Below are 16,937 nucleotides of genomic sequence, written 5' to 3' on the forward strand. Positions count from 1 at the left end.
CCTGAGATTCGGAGGGAAGAGGAGACCAAGAGCCTGACTCAGGAAGTAAAGGCGGAGACCAGGAATACAACTGCAACAAGGAGAGAAGTTCTCGAGCGGTGGAAGTGGGACAGCATCGGTGCGGCCTGTGAACCCAGGTGTGGTGGGTGTCGCTGCGGGACATGCCAGCCAGGAGGAAAGGAAATGACCCTGGCAGAAGAAAGGGAGCTGGAAGTGATTAAAGAGGGGCTGTCCTACATGGCCAAAGATGAACACTGCCTGACTCCGCACTGGGACGCATCTTACCCATGGACCGAGGACCCAGCCTCACTTCCAAACAACAGAAGAGGAGTGGAGGCCACCTTCCTGAAAACAGAGAAGCAGCTCAGGAAGGAAACTTAGTGGCAGTCCGCCTACAAAGGTCAGATTCACGAGATGGTGGAGAGAGGCGCGGCAGTAAAACTCACCACGGAGATGATAGACGGCTGGAGAGGACCAGTGTGGTACGTGAGCCACATGGTCGCGCCGAACCCCCACTCAGTGACGACACCAGTGAGACTGGTCTGGAACAGCAGTCAACAGTTCAGGAGGGTCAGCATGAACGACCTTCTGCTTAAGGGGCCGGATGTGCTGAACCCCATCAGATCGGTCTTACTCCGATTCAGGGCGGGAGAGCATGCAGTCCTAGGAGACATCCGAAAGATGTACAACTCAGTCTGGCTAAAAGAGCGCGAAGTCCACCTGCACAGGTTCCTCTGGAGAGACACCCCAGAAGAGGACATCGGTGAGTACGCCATCACCAGGGTAAATATTGGCGACCGACCCGCTGGGTGCATCGCACAGTTGGCAATGAGGGAGACTGCTCGGCTGCCCAGGTTCGCGCATATGGTGGAAGAACGCAGGGTCCTGGAGGAGGACAGTTATGTGGACAATATCTTAACATCCCACAATGACCAAAAGAGACTGGAGGAAATCACAGAGGGGGTAGAAGAGATCCTGAGCGCCGGAGGCTTCTCCCTCAAACCATGGGTCAGGTCAGGCCAAAGTGGGAGGCAGAGGACTGCAGAGCAGGTCCAAGCTGGAGCAGTAGCAGACTGGTGGTGGATCCCAGGGCCACTTAACATCGCCGACATCGTAACAAAAGGAGCAACTCCTGAAGACCTGGGAGAGGGCTCAGAGTGGCAGAGGGGACCAGAGTTCCTGGTGAGGCCGCTAGAAGAATGGCCCATGAAGTCGGCCGCTGAGGTGGCAACTGGTGCCAGAGAGAGTGTGGGCAAGCTTCAAAGAAAAGCATTCTCGGCAATACTCACCAGAGCCCAGTCAACCAAAACCCCTATCCCTGACGACACCAGTGGAAAGGACGCAGAGGCTGAGGAGTCCCTAGTTAAGGTTGGTGGATCCCCAGAAACCTCCGAAAGGGAAGAAGCTTCAGTCTTGACAGAGAGAAGACCGGAAGGAAAGTTTCGAAGCATTGCTGTTGTGAACCTGGTAAAACCAGAGAGGTTCAGCAGTCTGGCTAGGCTATGTGGAGTGGTCGCATGGGTCCGGCGAGCTGCAGAGAAATGGCTGACTAGAAGAGGCCGAGCGACGGGTCAAGCAAAGTGGGAGGCAAGAGTCCTGGACAAAAGAAAAGGCAAACCTGTGCCTCTGCGGGGGGACCTGGCTTCGGGGTCGTGGAAGATTCCGAAGTAGAGAACTAAGGAGAAGAACCTCCTCAGACACCACCACCAGAGCAAGGTTATTTAGGTTGGTGGCCTCCTTGGGTCATCCGACCAGGGTGCCAAGTGGGAGGTGTGCTGTAAACTCATGTTTGTGCTGGGTGTATGAGGGTTCAATTAATGGGGTTCAGTTTATGTGTGTGATACTGTAAATCTGGGTGGAGCTTCACAGGGTTTATTGATGTGTAGAGGGGATACATAAATGAACGTCATTGAGATTGAGGAATCAGGAGAGGCCACTAGTAAGTGTGATTATTATATTGAATTTGATTTAAGTTGTATGGGATATGTGTGATCCTAATTGTTGTATTGTTGTTGTCCTTTTTTCTTCTAAGGTTAACAACCTATTTGGATTTGATTAAATTATCAAACCTAGGAGTTGTTTCCGTCCATCTTGATTCCACCCATACTGTCGGGAGATAGACAGTACAATACTCTCCAGAGCTGCACTGGATTCAGAGCACACGACCACTCGCATTGGCTGTATTTCCTCTACCCACTGAAGTGCTAGAGAGATAGCCATCATCTCTACTGTATATACTGCAATGTGATCACTTGTACGCTTTCCCACTTTGACTTTTAACTCAGGAACATAAAATGCACAACTAGTTAGACCATTTTCTGGATTTTTGGATCCATCAGTAAATATTTGTATAAACTGCCCATATTGTTCATGTAGAACAGTGTTCACATAAAACTGTACATTGATTGTGTTTTTCATTGATTGTAACCGTTTCAATAATGATAAATCTTCTATAGGTTGAGGTAGCAACCATGGTGGAACAGCTGATAACAACACCGTCGGACTAATATTCCATTCTTTAACTTTGAATTCCTTACATATTTCCGAAACACAAACACAAAAACTTTCTTTTTTAATTTTGTTACTTTCCCAACTTGTTTTTACAGTTTGTTTAGTAGGGTGAGTATCTTTATAGCCCTGTAGATTTGCCCAGTAATTAACAATTAACTGCTTTCTCCTAAAAAAAAAATAATTTCTCCGACCTCTACCTGAAGTGCCGACACTGGTGTAGATCTGACTGCCCCCCCCCCCCACAGCATATCCTTAGTGCTTGTGCCTGGACTCTATCTAATTTTTGCAGAGAAGAGTATGCAGCTAAACCATACCCTATTAGTCCGTATTCTATGGCTGATCTAATTAAGGCTGTGTATACATTCCTCAAAGCAGCTTTATCAGCCCCCCACTTAGTGCCTGCCAAGCATAGCCGTGGGAACATGTTTCAAATGGGGGGTGCTGTGGGGATGACACCAGGGCTGGTTCTGACCAATGTGCTGACCTATAAGGCAATATTTTAGCTGGCAATGAAAAACCTCTACAAAAGACCACTACACTGCAAAAAGAGAAATATATTGACATGTTGGACAGCTTATATAACAAGACTTCAAATGTATTATATATTATAACATGTTTTAATTGGAGGGGTGGACTTCACATCCTCTAGGGGGGTCCGGGGGTAACCCCCCGGGAAGATTTTAAAAACATTTTAAAGTAAAATTCTTCAATTTGGTGCACTTTGAGCACCCAATTAGAGACTGATCTAGGGGGTACAACTCTAAACACCCATATGAAAAAGATCGGTTTGCATTTTATCAATCAAATAAGCAGGTATGTGAACATTTCCAATAACCTACCATAGCCAATAACAAATGTAACTTATTTTATTTGTGTTGTTCATTCATATCTTATTTTACAAGTTAACATTTATTTATTTATGTATATTTTAAAATCTCCAGTTTTAAACGATATTTTTGATTTACTGTCCTATAGTATACATTGGAATGATTTCAAACCTGTTTTTATTTATCCTAATAATTATAAAGGTGTGCCTTGGAAATATTTGTTTACATAAATTGTGATCAAAACGTTTGAGACCCACTGAGATAACTTCGACTAAAGTGAACTATCTAAGCCCTCAGAGTCCTTTACCTCACTGAGCCTCTCAGTCTGACAGGAGAGGACTCTCCCTCCACATTATTGTAGAAACAGCTTCTTATATCCGTTAGCGCAGCAGAAGCTAACAACAATCCCCGCCGGTACCGCGGTATCCCCTCTCTCTATCTCTCTCACTTTGGCTGTGAGCTGCGGGCGCCTGCTAAGCCAACATCCCCCACTTCATCACTCACAGCGCCCATCGTACAGGGCAAATGGAAAATGTAACCGGGGAAAAGGGTGTTATCTTTACTTAATTATGAATGTTGTTACATCAAGGCTGAAAATTCGTTTTTTTTTTATTATATCTTGTGGAAGTGCAGATCCCCTGTCCTCCACCAGGGGGTGCTGCAGCACCCTCAGCACCCCTACTTCCCACGGCCCTGCTGCCAAGCACCTCATAACATTTAAAAACCTTTTACATTTATCTACTACTTTATCAATGTGAGTTCTCCCTGTGACTCTCTCGTCCAACCATATTCCCAGAAATGTAAATGTCTTCACTTTCTTTAGTTCTTCTCACTTCTTCTTCTTCTTGTACTTCTAATTCAATGTACCTGCCACAAAATATTGGACAAAAGAAACTCGGCTAGTAGTCTCATCTAAATCCATAGTATTACAACAAAAGTGCTTTAAACGAGGCAAGTTACGAATTTATGTTCTCAATCGTTAAGTGTTGGATTGAATATTAAATTAGTTTAGATTAGATTTGTTGTCCCCAGGGGGGAATTCATTTCCACAGCTCTGTTGTGGTAATCTGTATGATATAAACCGTTTTGGTACAATGAGCGACATGGAGTGACGGATTTTGGAACATTGATTTGATTTGTCTCCAGGGGGAAATTCATTTTCACAGCACTGTGAAAACAATATGACATCAACAAAAAATAAGACAGACAACTACAGATAGCACCACACATGATGGTTACTTGTTATTAGTTAGGGCTGCCTGTATGGATCAGGTTTTTGCCAAAGCGAGCCCTTTTACTAGAATAATAATATGTTATGTATTATATAAACCGTATTGGTACAATGAGCGACATCTAGTGACGGATTTTGGAACATTACATTTGATTTTTCTCATGGCAGTCAGACTCCAGAGACAAACCAGGGAGCTTTATTTTAATTTTTAATCTGCGTCTGTCCATTTGGTGTAGTATTTGATCCAATATTACATTTGGTTTATATATTAGTCACTTTCTTATGAAATGCCAGGTTTTAGGCCTTGATTTGAACATTCAATCCTGAAAAAAAAGTCAACCAGATTAATGTTTCTTTAATCCTGACCTGACTAGAGGTAAGTAAATCTGGATAGACGAGTTAAGGGATAGAGGAAAAGAGGTTATGGTATAATTACAGAGCCTGTCCATTTATAAATTGAGGAAATCAATGTTAGTCTGATAAACAAAGTGCAGCCATCTAATAATGTCCTATCTATTATTAAAGATCAGAGGAAAAGAACAGAATGAGAGGGGTCAATCCGGAATAAAAATAAAGAAGCAAAGAGATTGTAGAGCAGTGAGAAGGAAAAACGCTTGGTGTGTCAATTCATTACATTGCCAGTAGTTTGGTTGTTGTGAAAAAAAAATCACCGCCTTGGATTTTTTAACAGCCCCCTCAGTCATTTCATCCTGGAGCCGGGCCTGGTCTGGTCGTGTTTCAAAATGTGTGGTTTTGCTTGGTCGCCCTGTATTTTGTGGTCACGACAACATTTATAAGAAATGTACTTGCAATTGCTCTGAAAGTTTGACATGTCTTTAAAAATATCTTTGAGTTGCTATAATATTTTACAAAACTACACACCCGAACTAAGTCTCTGAGGAATTATTTGAGAAAAATGCAAACCAATTTTAATAATACAATATCAGTAACTTTAAGATACATATACCATTTCTAATAATATCTCTTAATATATAAGTTTATGTAAACATGACATTTAAATGTGAAATAATTATATTAAAAAGCTAAATAGCAGTTAGTTGGCATGATGTCTACAAAATGCAATATTGGAGGTTAATATGGTGTAATACACGAACTAAATAAATGAGATACAGATGGCATTATTTGAGAATTAGATTATTTTATTGTGTAAAAATATGAAGTTGTGAAACCATTTGCTGGTTTTTATTTTGAAGGATGGTTATCGTAACCGGAAACGCATCGGCTCACGGTGTGTGAAAAGAGCAGCAGAGAGGGAACAAAGGAGCGGAACAAAATGGGGGGGTAGAATTAACCAGGGTGTCTTCAACCAGGTCCGCATATCAGCTTTAAATATGGGCGATATCCATATTGAGTACACCATAACTCTGCAATTATGTCTGGAAGAGGAAAAGGCGGAAAGGGACTCGGCAAAGGAGGCGCTAAGCGCCACCGTAAAGTTCTCCGTGATAACATCCAGGGTATCACCAAGCCCGCCATCCGCCGTCTGGCTCGCCGCGGCGGAGTGAAGCGTATCTCCGGTCTGATCTACGAGGAGACCCGCGGTGTGCTCAAGGTGTTCCTGGAGAATGTGATCCGTGATGCCGTCACCTACACCGAGCACGCCAAGAGGAAGACAGTGACCGCCATGGATGTGGTGTACGCTCTGAAGAGACAGGGCCGCACCCTGTACGGCTTCGGGGGATAAACTCATCTGACTGAATAACACAAAGGCTCTTTTAAGAGCCACTCACTTCACTTCAAGAGCCTCTGTCCTTGAGAATTACTGATTTATTAACGTCTTTTTGATCCTTTTAAATAGATAATTCATAGAATCCATGTTATTAGAGCAATGCCAAATATGATGTGTTATAACAAATAGTATACTATCCTAGAATGTGAGCAAAGTCGTTCGTACTGCATTAATCGAGAGGATAAACCAACTTTCACTCTTTCCTTTGTTTAACATTATAACAAGGGGACTATTGGGTAAACAGTGGCTGCGAGAGGCTGTGTCGAAGGCATCTGTCTGTTGGGATGGATCCACCGTGATCAGTGGGCTCTCCACCAGAGGAATTTCGTCCTCTACGCCGGCTTTGCACGGAGGAATGACGGTAGAAGACATTTGCAGTGCTGCATCTTGTCTTCCCCCTGTTCGTTTATTCAATTGTATTAGAGCAGAGGTGCCCAGTACGTCGACCGCGGTCGACCGGTCGACCGCGGGGGCAATGCTGGTAGATCGCGAGTCATTCATAAATTTAAAAAAATCCAGCTCCGTTAAAATAGACAAAACAGGTTTTGATCCCTCCTCCCTTGGCCTCCCTGCCACTTAATTCAGGAGTTGACTTGATTGACAGAAAAAGCGACCTATTGCTTTCCAGTCTGTTAACACAGAATGCAAAGCGATACAAAATCAGTCAAGTGCCGGGAGAGACAAACAACAAAATGAGTGCGGGAACGAGCAAAAAGCTAAAGACATACCACTTCCACACAGAATGGGAGGGAGAATATTTGTTTGTGATGTCACATTCAAAGGTTATTTGCCTTATTTGTAAAGCAAGCGTCGCTCTGCCAAAGAAAGGTAACGTGGAGAGGCATTATCGGAGTGTTCACAAGGCATATGACAGCGACTTCCCTCCGAGTAGCGAGTTGAGAAAGTTCATGTATTATTGCTACACAAACATTATCTCTTAGTCTTAGTGTCACCAACTCGTTTCTAACATGCAAAAAGACAAACAAATGCGTCTATGGTCGGTGTATTTTCTATCTTTCCAATCCAGAAGAGATCTCTCTCTCCCCCGTCTGTTTGCAAGGGGGCGGGGCAGTTTACACACACGCATCTGCTACATGCAGCAACACACGGAGGAGATGGTGGAGAGAAGCGCTCCAAGGTGTGGTTACATGTTACCCGTCTTGAGGTGGACAATGCTCGTCACCAAAAGTGTTTAGCATGTAAGGGCGGTAACACGAGCAATTTGTCTAAACATTTAGCAAAAGTGCACCACATTCAGACGGAGGAATGCACCGGGTTCGACTATCTTTCGAGTAGCTCTGTAGCCCCATCCACGAGTAACGTTTCCACGTCAGGTGTTATGTATGCTAGCAGCAACACACGGAGTTAACTACATTATACAAACATGGGTTAATGATTAGAGGTAACTGAGTTATTTATTTTGTTAAAGTTTAAGCTATTCTGTTTCCAGTTCTGTCATCAGATTATTTTATAAGATTTGTTAAAACATTGTTGTTTCTTTTGATGTGAAATATTATTTATTTAATTCAAATAAAAAGCAATGTTAATTTTGTTCACAATTTGTTAAGTTCATTTAATAATATATGTATTTTTGAATCAAGTATTCATCTTTATTGTCTTCATTGTTAGTTTCCACATGCCTAAAACAACCTCAAACTAAATCTAAAAGGTGATGGCTAAATAAGAGCGTTTGAGAAATTGTGCAAGGCACACAGTAGTAGTCCGAATAGTCGATTAATCGTTTCATTAATCTATAGATTAATCGATAATCAAATTAGTCGTTTGTTGCAGCCCTATTGTAGTTATCCCATGTAAAAATAAAACGTGTTATTCAGCAACCCTTGCAATTTGGGATTTTATTTTTGGTTGGTAGACCTCGGTTAGCTGGTCATTTCAAAAGTAGCTCACCAGCCAAAAAAGTGTGGGCACCCCTGTATTAGAGGGATGTCTCCCATTCCTCTCTGACACACTCGGTACTGAGTGAGGGATGTCAGGGATCCAGCTGTGCGCCTCTCTCTCCTGCCTCTCGGCACGCAGAAAATGGACCTCCCCCCTCTCTTTTATCACGGGACAACGTGTGACCTTCGTCTCTACTTTTCACAGCGGCAGGTTTTTATGGTTACCAGCCTTCGTCTACTCATGGAGAATATTCATGTTTTATGCTATATTTCCAGGGACTGTGATGCACCGTTATACATGACGCAATAGGCATTAGTGAGCCGGATCATCAGACCTAGTATGTTCAAGTTATGATGAAACATTTGCAAATGTAAATACATTGCCTAAATAAACTCTTCAATCCACTATTGAGTTTACCACCTGGAATGCTCGTGGTATTCAGTCTAAAGACATCAACAACAACACATTTATTATTTGTCAGAAAGTAACTTTGACATCCTGCCACTCTAAACTAAGTGGTTTTGAAGCCATTTAATGATTCCCGAGATTTTAAGAAAGGTCGTCTGGATGATTTGTAACTACACATTTTAATTGTTTAAAAAAATATATATGTATACATCTGTGTGACTATTCACTATATCACACAATACCTGTGTTAGAAATGTATTTTGAACACTTCAGGTATTTGTTCTTCATTTGAATTCTATAATCTTGTAAGTATAACGGAAATCTAAATATCAACAGGTCATGAACAGATAACTTGTCAGATATCACACTTTATCAGCTTAGATAACAGCACTGATTTACATATGAAATGACAACGGTGTTTTAGGCACCAAAATGTACGCGTTTAAGGCTAAACATTTCATCATGGAAATAAGTAGGTCTGTATTATCTTCACTGAATTTGAGGATGAACACCAATAATGGGCCTGTGAACTTCCAGTCATACCTGTGGAGGAAATTAATTACAAGCATTCCATCAAGAAACTGTACATCAACCAGCTACAACAAGCTGATCTCCAGCAATAATAGTAAAAGACAGCTCTTCTCATATAATTATTACAACCAAACACATGTATGCATTATATTAAAACAATTTCATTCAAATTTAAAAAAATCCCTTTTAACCTGAACTAATTCGTCACCAAACAAGTCTTACACCTTTTTCCCTTTCCACGTTCATTCTTTCTATTTTTACACTGAATCTTCTAAATCATAGCAATACGTTATCAACTAATTATGTTTCCCACATTCTTTAAGTCTCACATTTAATGTGATGTAATATGGTGTCATGAGTCCTGATCTACAACATTCTACATATATCTATATTATTTGACATTGACAGATTGAAATGATGTTATTATCTTTACACTCAGTTATTCAAGATGTCCTGCCAGGTTGTCATTATACCATGCTCTATTAGTGCTTATATTTCAGACATCCAAAAACAAATGTCTAAAATATTGTTAGCATTGTTGTCCACTCTCACCTCTTTTCTGTTATTTCATTTATATTTACAATAGGTTTTGGAAATGTCTAAGGGTATGTATGATCTAATGTGTACCTTTTCCTTAGCCTATTTATTACGTTTAAAGCCCTTCTCTCCACATGGAATCATTAGCTTACTACATTAATCACATAAATACAAGAAAGCCCTTTACTTAAAAAACATTTGCATTAATGCACACACTCGATTCAATTCAGACATTTACAGGTTTGTTATAAAGGCATCAGGAAAGCCTTCATTTAATCTCTAGAAATACTATGAAATGCTTTCTTTGTTGACCAGTTTGAATGGCTTGTACTAGATTGCGTTGGGTAATATAGTATCTGATTGTTTATGTATGATATCATATTTCTTGATTTAGGTTATCATTTTCAGTTTTTAAAAGACCAAGTTCTTCAACCATTTTATATTTTATCTTAATCTGAACAAACAATATACTGTAATGCATCAAATCTTTTTTGGTTTATTTCATTATTTAGATTTCAATTAAAACATATATTTCTCTTCTGTTCTCAAAAACTATGCTCAAAGGGTGATTTGTTTTGCGCATGCTCAGTACTCAACCAATCCCGTGCGAGCAACAGCACAGTCTCAATTGCATCGGAGGAATATAAACAGACCAGCTGTCTCTCGGTGAACACATTCTACTTTGTAAACCCTCAATCGTTGATCATGCCTGAAGCAGCCAGCGTGAAAGCGCCCAAGAAGGGCTCCAAGAAGGCGGTCATCAAGACCGCCAGCAAGACCGGCAAGAAGAGGAGAAAGTCCAGGAAGGAGAGTTACGCCATCTACGTGTACAAAGTGATGAAGCAGGTGCACCCCGACACCGGCATCTCCTCCAAGGCCATGGGCATCATGAACTGCTTCGTGAGCGACATCTTTGAGCGCATCGCCGGGGAGGCCTCCCGTCTGGCTCACTACAACAAGCGCTCCACCATCACCTCCAGGGAGATCCAGACCGCCGTCCGCCTGCTGCTCCCCGGAGAGCTGGCAAAGCACGCCGTGTCTGAGGGCACCAAGGCCGTGACCAAGTACACCAGCTCCAAGTAACCTGCTGCGGCTACTGCAACAAACCAACGGCTCTTTTAAGAGCCATCCACTTCATCTACTGCTGCTATCCTCTTTCAAAGTGTCCCGATATATGTAAACATAATTGCCTTTTTAATATAATACATGGTACAAGTTGACCCCATTTATTTATAAAAAGCTGGTTTTTAAGTAGGTATTGGTGGTAATGACATTAAACTGCTATGCTCACTAGGATCCGTTTCCTGTGAATTGCCTTTTACTATTTACATTTTGATTTTACTTCAGCAGTATTTTTACATATTTAATACTTTAAGCTGAGCTCTAATTACATGTCACTTGTTATTCTCTTTTATTCAAAGCCACTTACATACTCAATACTGTGGGCAATCCCCACAGGAGCAATTTGGGGTGAAGTCTCTCGGACTCAACGACATGCTGACTGTAGTGGGGTTTGAACCTGTGACCCCTTGATCCGAACACCAACACACTGCACCACACGCCTCCTCAACTTTTGTGTTATTCATTTCTGTCTATCTACATCACTTCCACCTAGAGGTTTTAATGCTTAACAAATAAAGCTATATTGTATCTTAAGTGCTGCAAATATAATAATGTATGTACAGTGTGTATATATACAAATGAGAATAGGTTGTATTACCGAGTATGTTAACACATACAAGGAATTTGCTTTGTTATATTTGGTGCATACAAAGACACAGAATGAAGAATACCTAGCAAAATAAAATAGAACTATATACATTTTGAGACGACATACGTTATAGATCTTTATGAATACACATAATATGAAATAAGAGATGTCCTCAAAATATTAAAGATAACAAAAGTAGACATTACACAAATTACAATCTAGACAAATAACTTACAACTGATGATCATTTTTTTCCCTATAAATGTTTAGCTCAAACGTTACAGCTGCATGCATTTAGGTGGGTGTGTCATTTGAGTTATAATACGGAATATATTATTTAATATGTTAATTACACACTGTAAATAAATAATAATAGATTTAATTTGTTAGCGCTTTTACAGGTGCTCAAAGACGCTTTACAGATAATAGTGAAGAGAAAAGAAAAGAGAAGAAAGGAATAACAAATAAATATATAGTTAAAGTCAAATAATACAAAAACAATCACACATGACAAATAAACATCAAGTATGACACCTTTATGAATGTCTTAATGTTCTCCACACCTTGAGACTTTTGCTTCTTAAATTACAGGAGTTTATATTCATCATTGAACGGGTGAAAACTATTTCAGAAATTAAAAAATGTAAACTTTAACGTCTCATTCTGAAAAGAATTCAGGCGGCAGACCGACCTGTTTTCTGATTGGACGATCACAGTTACGGGTCAATCTGACCAATGAGCGTACACGTGCGCTCCTATATAGTCTGGTGAGAACTGTGACCGAGTTACTTTCTTCTTAACGTTGAAGAATAATCACATAGAAAATGTCTGGTCCCGGTAAAGGTACCTTTGTAAAAAACATCTCAGCTGAAATCAATAGGAAAGCACCTTGGGTTGAGGAGGGAAGAATGGGATGGAACAAAAGAAGAGGGCGCGCTAGAAACGGACCTTACTATAAATTAGTGTATGGTGACTTCACAACGGAACTTCAGCATTTAGGGATTGATTGGATCGGGCTCCCAAATAGAGTAATCTTTAAAATAGTTAACGATTTTAAATATGGAGGTAATATACTGTACAAAAACCTCACACCTGGCGAAGGCAATGAAGTTTTAAAATTAATTAAATGTAAACAATTATCGGAGAGCATGAGAGACGTGAGGTGGTTGATATCTGTTAACAGACTTGCGGTCAGAGCTGTGGTCTCATGGAGCTGTTATGTCAAAACTAAAACATGCCCCATGATTAACTGTGAGGAAGACGAGACCTTGCAGCACCTCCTCATGGACTGCTACAGAGCTGAGGAGGTGTGGTCGCTCCTGCGGGGCATTGGTTTGATATTCAATGTAAGATATGCCTCCATTATGTTTTGTATTCTGGATGAGGGGATGGGCATAAAGCAAAGGGAACTTTTTCAGATGGTAATTTGTATCGCATGTATGAAAATATGGAAGACAAGGTGTAAAATGATACTGAACCAGAGAGTAATAGGCAGTAACACCATCATGAAACAGATACTTACTGAACTAAGGAGAAGAAAGACCCTGGACAAATCCCAGACTGCCATGGGGCATCTTGAGTCTGTGACATAACTGAGCCGCATAAAATAAAACGTGCTCTCCTTATGTTATTTATATATTTTTACTTTATGTGATGTATGTATTATTAATGTAACTTGTATATCTATAAAATGTACTGCCCTAATAATTTAAAATAAAGTTTATATAAAAAAAAAAAAAAAAAAGTAAAGGTGCAGGAAAGGTTAGGGCGAAGGCCAAGACTCGCTCATCCCGTGCCGGTCTCCAATTCCCCGTCGGCCGTGTCCACAGGCATCTGAGGAAGGGTAACTATGCCCATCGTGTCGGTGCCGGAGCCCCGGTGTACCTGGCCGCTGTGCTGGAGTACCTGACTGCTGAGATCCTGGAGCTGGCTGGTAACGCCGCCCAGGACAACAAGCAGACCCGGATCATCCCCCGCCACCTGCAGCTCGCCGTCCGCAACGACGAGGAGCTGAACAAGCTGCTGGGAGGAGTGACCATCGCTCAGGGAGGCGTGCTGCCCAATATCCAGGCTGTGCTGCTGCCCAAGAAGACCGAGAAGGCCGCAAAGAAGTGAACACCCTAACCCGCTTCTACCAACATCCCCCCAAAGGCTCTTTTAAGAGCCAACCACTTCCAACTAAAGAAAATTCCCCTCTTCACAATTACTTCAAGGCTCAGAACAGTGATCTCCCCCCTTGCACTATATGTATTGAGGTGCACAACATACAACATGTCATATATTACACAAAGTATCTCAAACTAAAATCACCCAAATCATATAACCATACACACTTGAAACTTAACTAAATTACTATTAATGATTCTATCTGTATTTCGGGGTGTACCCTCTAAACTAAAGCAAACTGCTTTACACAATGTCCTTTGTACATCCAGCAGGTTAATCACCACATTCTCAAATGAATAGTGGTTTGGTTTCTACATCTGTCAGAAAACAGCCCGAGTGTGCTAGAATGTGAACATCTGCATCTGGAGTCCAATGAGGTACTTTCAGTACATTGACTCCAGGTCTTTGAAGATCTGGAAAGATTCACCAAAAAACAAATAATCAGCAATTTTCAGATCAATTATTTATGTATGTTTTAAATAACGCTGAATGTATTCTTGTATTAATATCACTATAACCATAATACTTTACATAGTCAATCTGTTAATTGTGGCTGTCTTTTCAAACTAAAATGCTCCTGACTTCCTCTACAGTGGACATACTGTAACATTTAAAAATACAATTCTATTAAAAAAGTCTAAATTGCAAGATTTTTTTCTTTTAACTCTAAATAGGTAGGAAATACAAAATAAAGAAGATTGGAAAACATTTGTTTCCTCGGTTCCCAGGAGGACATTGCCCCTTTTACTGGATGTCACGTAGTATCCTCTATTCAATAAGTCTTCTGTATTAATGTTGCTGAATTCTACTTCACCCAAGTAGCATTCAGTACAATTCTCTGTATACCTGAGCCACGCATTACACCATGCTATATTTCCATTGTGAATGATGCAAGCCAGTCAGCAGTGAATATCAGGACCAAGTAAGATGTTCATGTATTGAATTGATGTGTATTTCCAAGATGCATTGAAGTAATTTCTTCATCTTTCATTGCCAAAAAAAGTTATAATCAAATTAATACTCAAATTTCACACCAGCTGTGAATGATAGTGTATTTGATTCAGGTCATCGCTTTGCTTATAAATAGCTGACTCCATAGTAGGAAACTCAGATAACATATACTTTATTTTCTTTATATAAAGACATTATTTTGTTATTAGAGAATCAGAAATCATAACCATAAACGGGTTTGTTGACAAGTAACACATACTTAGAATTTGTCTTGGTGTTTTATTCGTATACATAATAAAAACTATTTTAAGAATGCTATAATAACATTAGAAATATAGCGATATTTACATCAAAATATGTATGAATTACAATATTCAGAATTCATAGTTTATGAATGTATAGAATAATTTGTGCATCATTCATCTTTGCTGGACTTTTGTATTATGTCACACATGGATGTATAATAAGAACAGTTAACAAATGAGCGCGAAATTTGAATTTTCCAATCTCTACCAACCAATAGTTGAGCTGCAGTGTTACGTGTATACACTTGACCAATCAGCGTCGTTGCCGTGCCTGCTCTGGCTATATAACACACACAGACAAGCCTCCCACAATACTACCTTTCGAACAGAGAAGCAGACTCTCTCTAGCCATGGCAAGAACCAAGCAGACCGCCCGTAAATCCACTGGAGGAAAGGCTCCCAGGAAGCAGCTGGCCACCAAGGCTGCACGTAAGAGCGCCCCGGCCACCGGCGGCGTGAAGAAGCCTCACCGTTACAGGCCCGGTACCGTGGCTCTGAGGGAGATCCGCCGCTACCAGAAGTCCACCGAGCTGCTGATCCGCAAGCTGCCCTTCCAGCGCCTGGTGAGGGAGATCGCTCAGGACTTCAAGACCGACCTGCGCTTCCAGAGCTCTGCCGTCATGGCTCTGCAGGAGTCCAGCGAGGCCTACCTGGTCGGCCTGTTCGAGGACACCAACCTGTGCGCCATCCACGCCAAGAGGGTCACCATCATGCCCAAGGACATCCAGCTGGCACGCCGTATCCGCGGAGAGAGGGCTTAAACTGACCTCAGACCGGAACACCGAGACACAACGGCTCTTTTAAGAGCCACAAACACACTCTTACAGAGTAACAAGTCCTGAAACGTATGTGTGCATATACTTTTATAAACTACATTATTAAAGCATGGTCCATAGTAACATATTATGATAACATAGTATTTAAACCCCTACAATGTATATCCAATTGTAACCTACCACTGTTTGTAATGCAGGCTCTCATTTATGGTTGACATCAAGTGGTGTCTTTGGACAAAGCCATACTAACTTAACTGAATATATCATTTTGGTCTGTAAACAAGTTAATATCATTACTAGTCCTGAGATATATTTATATGGGCCATTCTACCGAAATTGACATGTAAACGGTCTACAGAGTCACTAACCTTCAAAGTACACCCTGTAGCGCAGGGGTACTCAAACTTTTTTATTGAAGGTCCACTTGTGAATTTTATACAAGGTCACTGGTCCGGATGAATGCCAGTAAAGTCATTGATTTTGGAAAGTTGTACAATATATATTTATTTTAGTAGACCTCAACAATGGAATTATGATCATTAGAAATGGCCATGACATGGGACCTTTAATCTGAACTCATAACATGCCTTATGTTGAAGTGAATGTTTGAAGCTACTGACTCAGAATCAGCACTTTAGTAACAGCTGAAATAGAGGGGGGTGAGACTAGAGTGGGTGATCTATTTGTTATTTTGAGCAAAACACTTCATAAACATGTTTTTTATATATATATATAAGACCTTTAATATATGCCTAAAAATAGTACAATAGGAGAGCTTTAAAGTAACACACTGATTTTCAGACTTTAAATCACATTTATTTCAGAACTATGGGATTTACCTGCTTACTTTTCCATTTTGTCACGACCGAAACGATCATGTCAATTACCGAGACTTAACCATATGTTTCGGGAGTGACGATTCTAGCTAAAATTGAGCATAACTAAAGACGGCTAGCAAGTACATGGCTAGCATACACGTTTTTGAAGAGGTTTACACATAAAAACCTGATACTTTGCATAAAATGCAGTGTGTCATTTCATGATAAGACACTTGCATCTAACTGTGTGTGGGCTGAGTACAACATAAAGTTCAGTTTAAACAATATTATTTAGGATGTTACTGATTTATCTAATCTAGAAATAGTGCTGTATAATAGTTTTTACCTTGTTTGTTTTAGAGCTACTAAACTAACTCCTAACGATAGATATACAATGGTCACATTAAATAACTGCTAATTGGAGAGGATAAATTCATTAATATATGTACCTAGATATACTTAAGTTCTTAAAATGCTAATAACAAATAAATAACTGTTAGAAAGACACACGTGTTA

General features: G+C 40.6%; 4 protein-coding genes across 4 annotated transcripts; all 4 read left to right on the top strand.

The window, feature by feature from the left end:
* The first annotated feature begins 5,849 nt into the window (after nucleotides 1–5,849).
* LOC307021140 (histone H4) lies at nucleotides 5,850–6,738 on the top strand. The gene has a single exon (XM_079652970.1). It carries the CDS (start codon nucleotides 5,963–5,965, stop codon nucleotides 6,272–6,274), a length of 312 nt encoding a protein of 103 aa, XP_079509096.1. The 5' UTR covers nucleotides 5,850–5,962; the 3' UTR covers nucleotides 6,275–6,738.
* A 3,655-nt stretch (nucleotides 6,739–10,393) lies between these two features.
* On the top strand, nucleotides 10,394–10,804 carry LOC307021136 (histone H2B 1.2-like). The gene has a single exon (XM_079652966.1). It carries the CDS (start codon nucleotides 10,400–10,402, stop codon nucleotides 10,775–10,777), a length of 378 nt encoding a protein of 125 aa, XP_079509092.1. The 5' UTR covers nucleotides 10,394–10,399; the 3' UTR covers nucleotides 10,778–10,804.
* A 1,842-nt stretch (nucleotides 10,805–12,646) lies between these two features.
* Nucleotides 12,647–13,520, top strand: LOC307022812 (histone H2A-like; the record flags this gene model as incomplete). The annotated part of the gene is made up of 2 exons (XM_079655704.1): nucleotides 12,647–12,737; nucleotides 13,156–13,520. 2 exons carry the CDS (start codon nucleotides 12,647–12,649, stop codon nucleotides 13,518–13,520), a joined length of 456 nt encoding a protein of 151 aa, XP_079511830.1.
* Nucleotides 13,521–15,161: 1,641 nt separating this feature from the next.
* On the top strand, nucleotides 15,162–15,660 carry LOC307021124 (histone H3.2). The gene has a single exon (XM_079652952.1). The coding sequence runs from the start codon at nucleotides 15,178–15,180 to the stop codon at nucleotides 15,586–15,588; it is 411 nt and encodes a 136-aa protein (XP_079509078.1). The 5' UTR covers nucleotides 15,162–15,177; the 3' UTR covers nucleotides 15,589–15,660.
* Nucleotides 15,661–16,937: the final 1,277 nt, after the last annotated feature.

Source organism: Notothenia rossii (assembly GCF_949606895.1).
Source record: "Notothenia rossii genome assembly, chromosome: 10".
NCBI classification, from domain to species: Eukaryota; Metazoa; Chordata; class Actinopteri; order Perciformes; family Nototheniidae; genus Notothenia; species Notothenia rossii.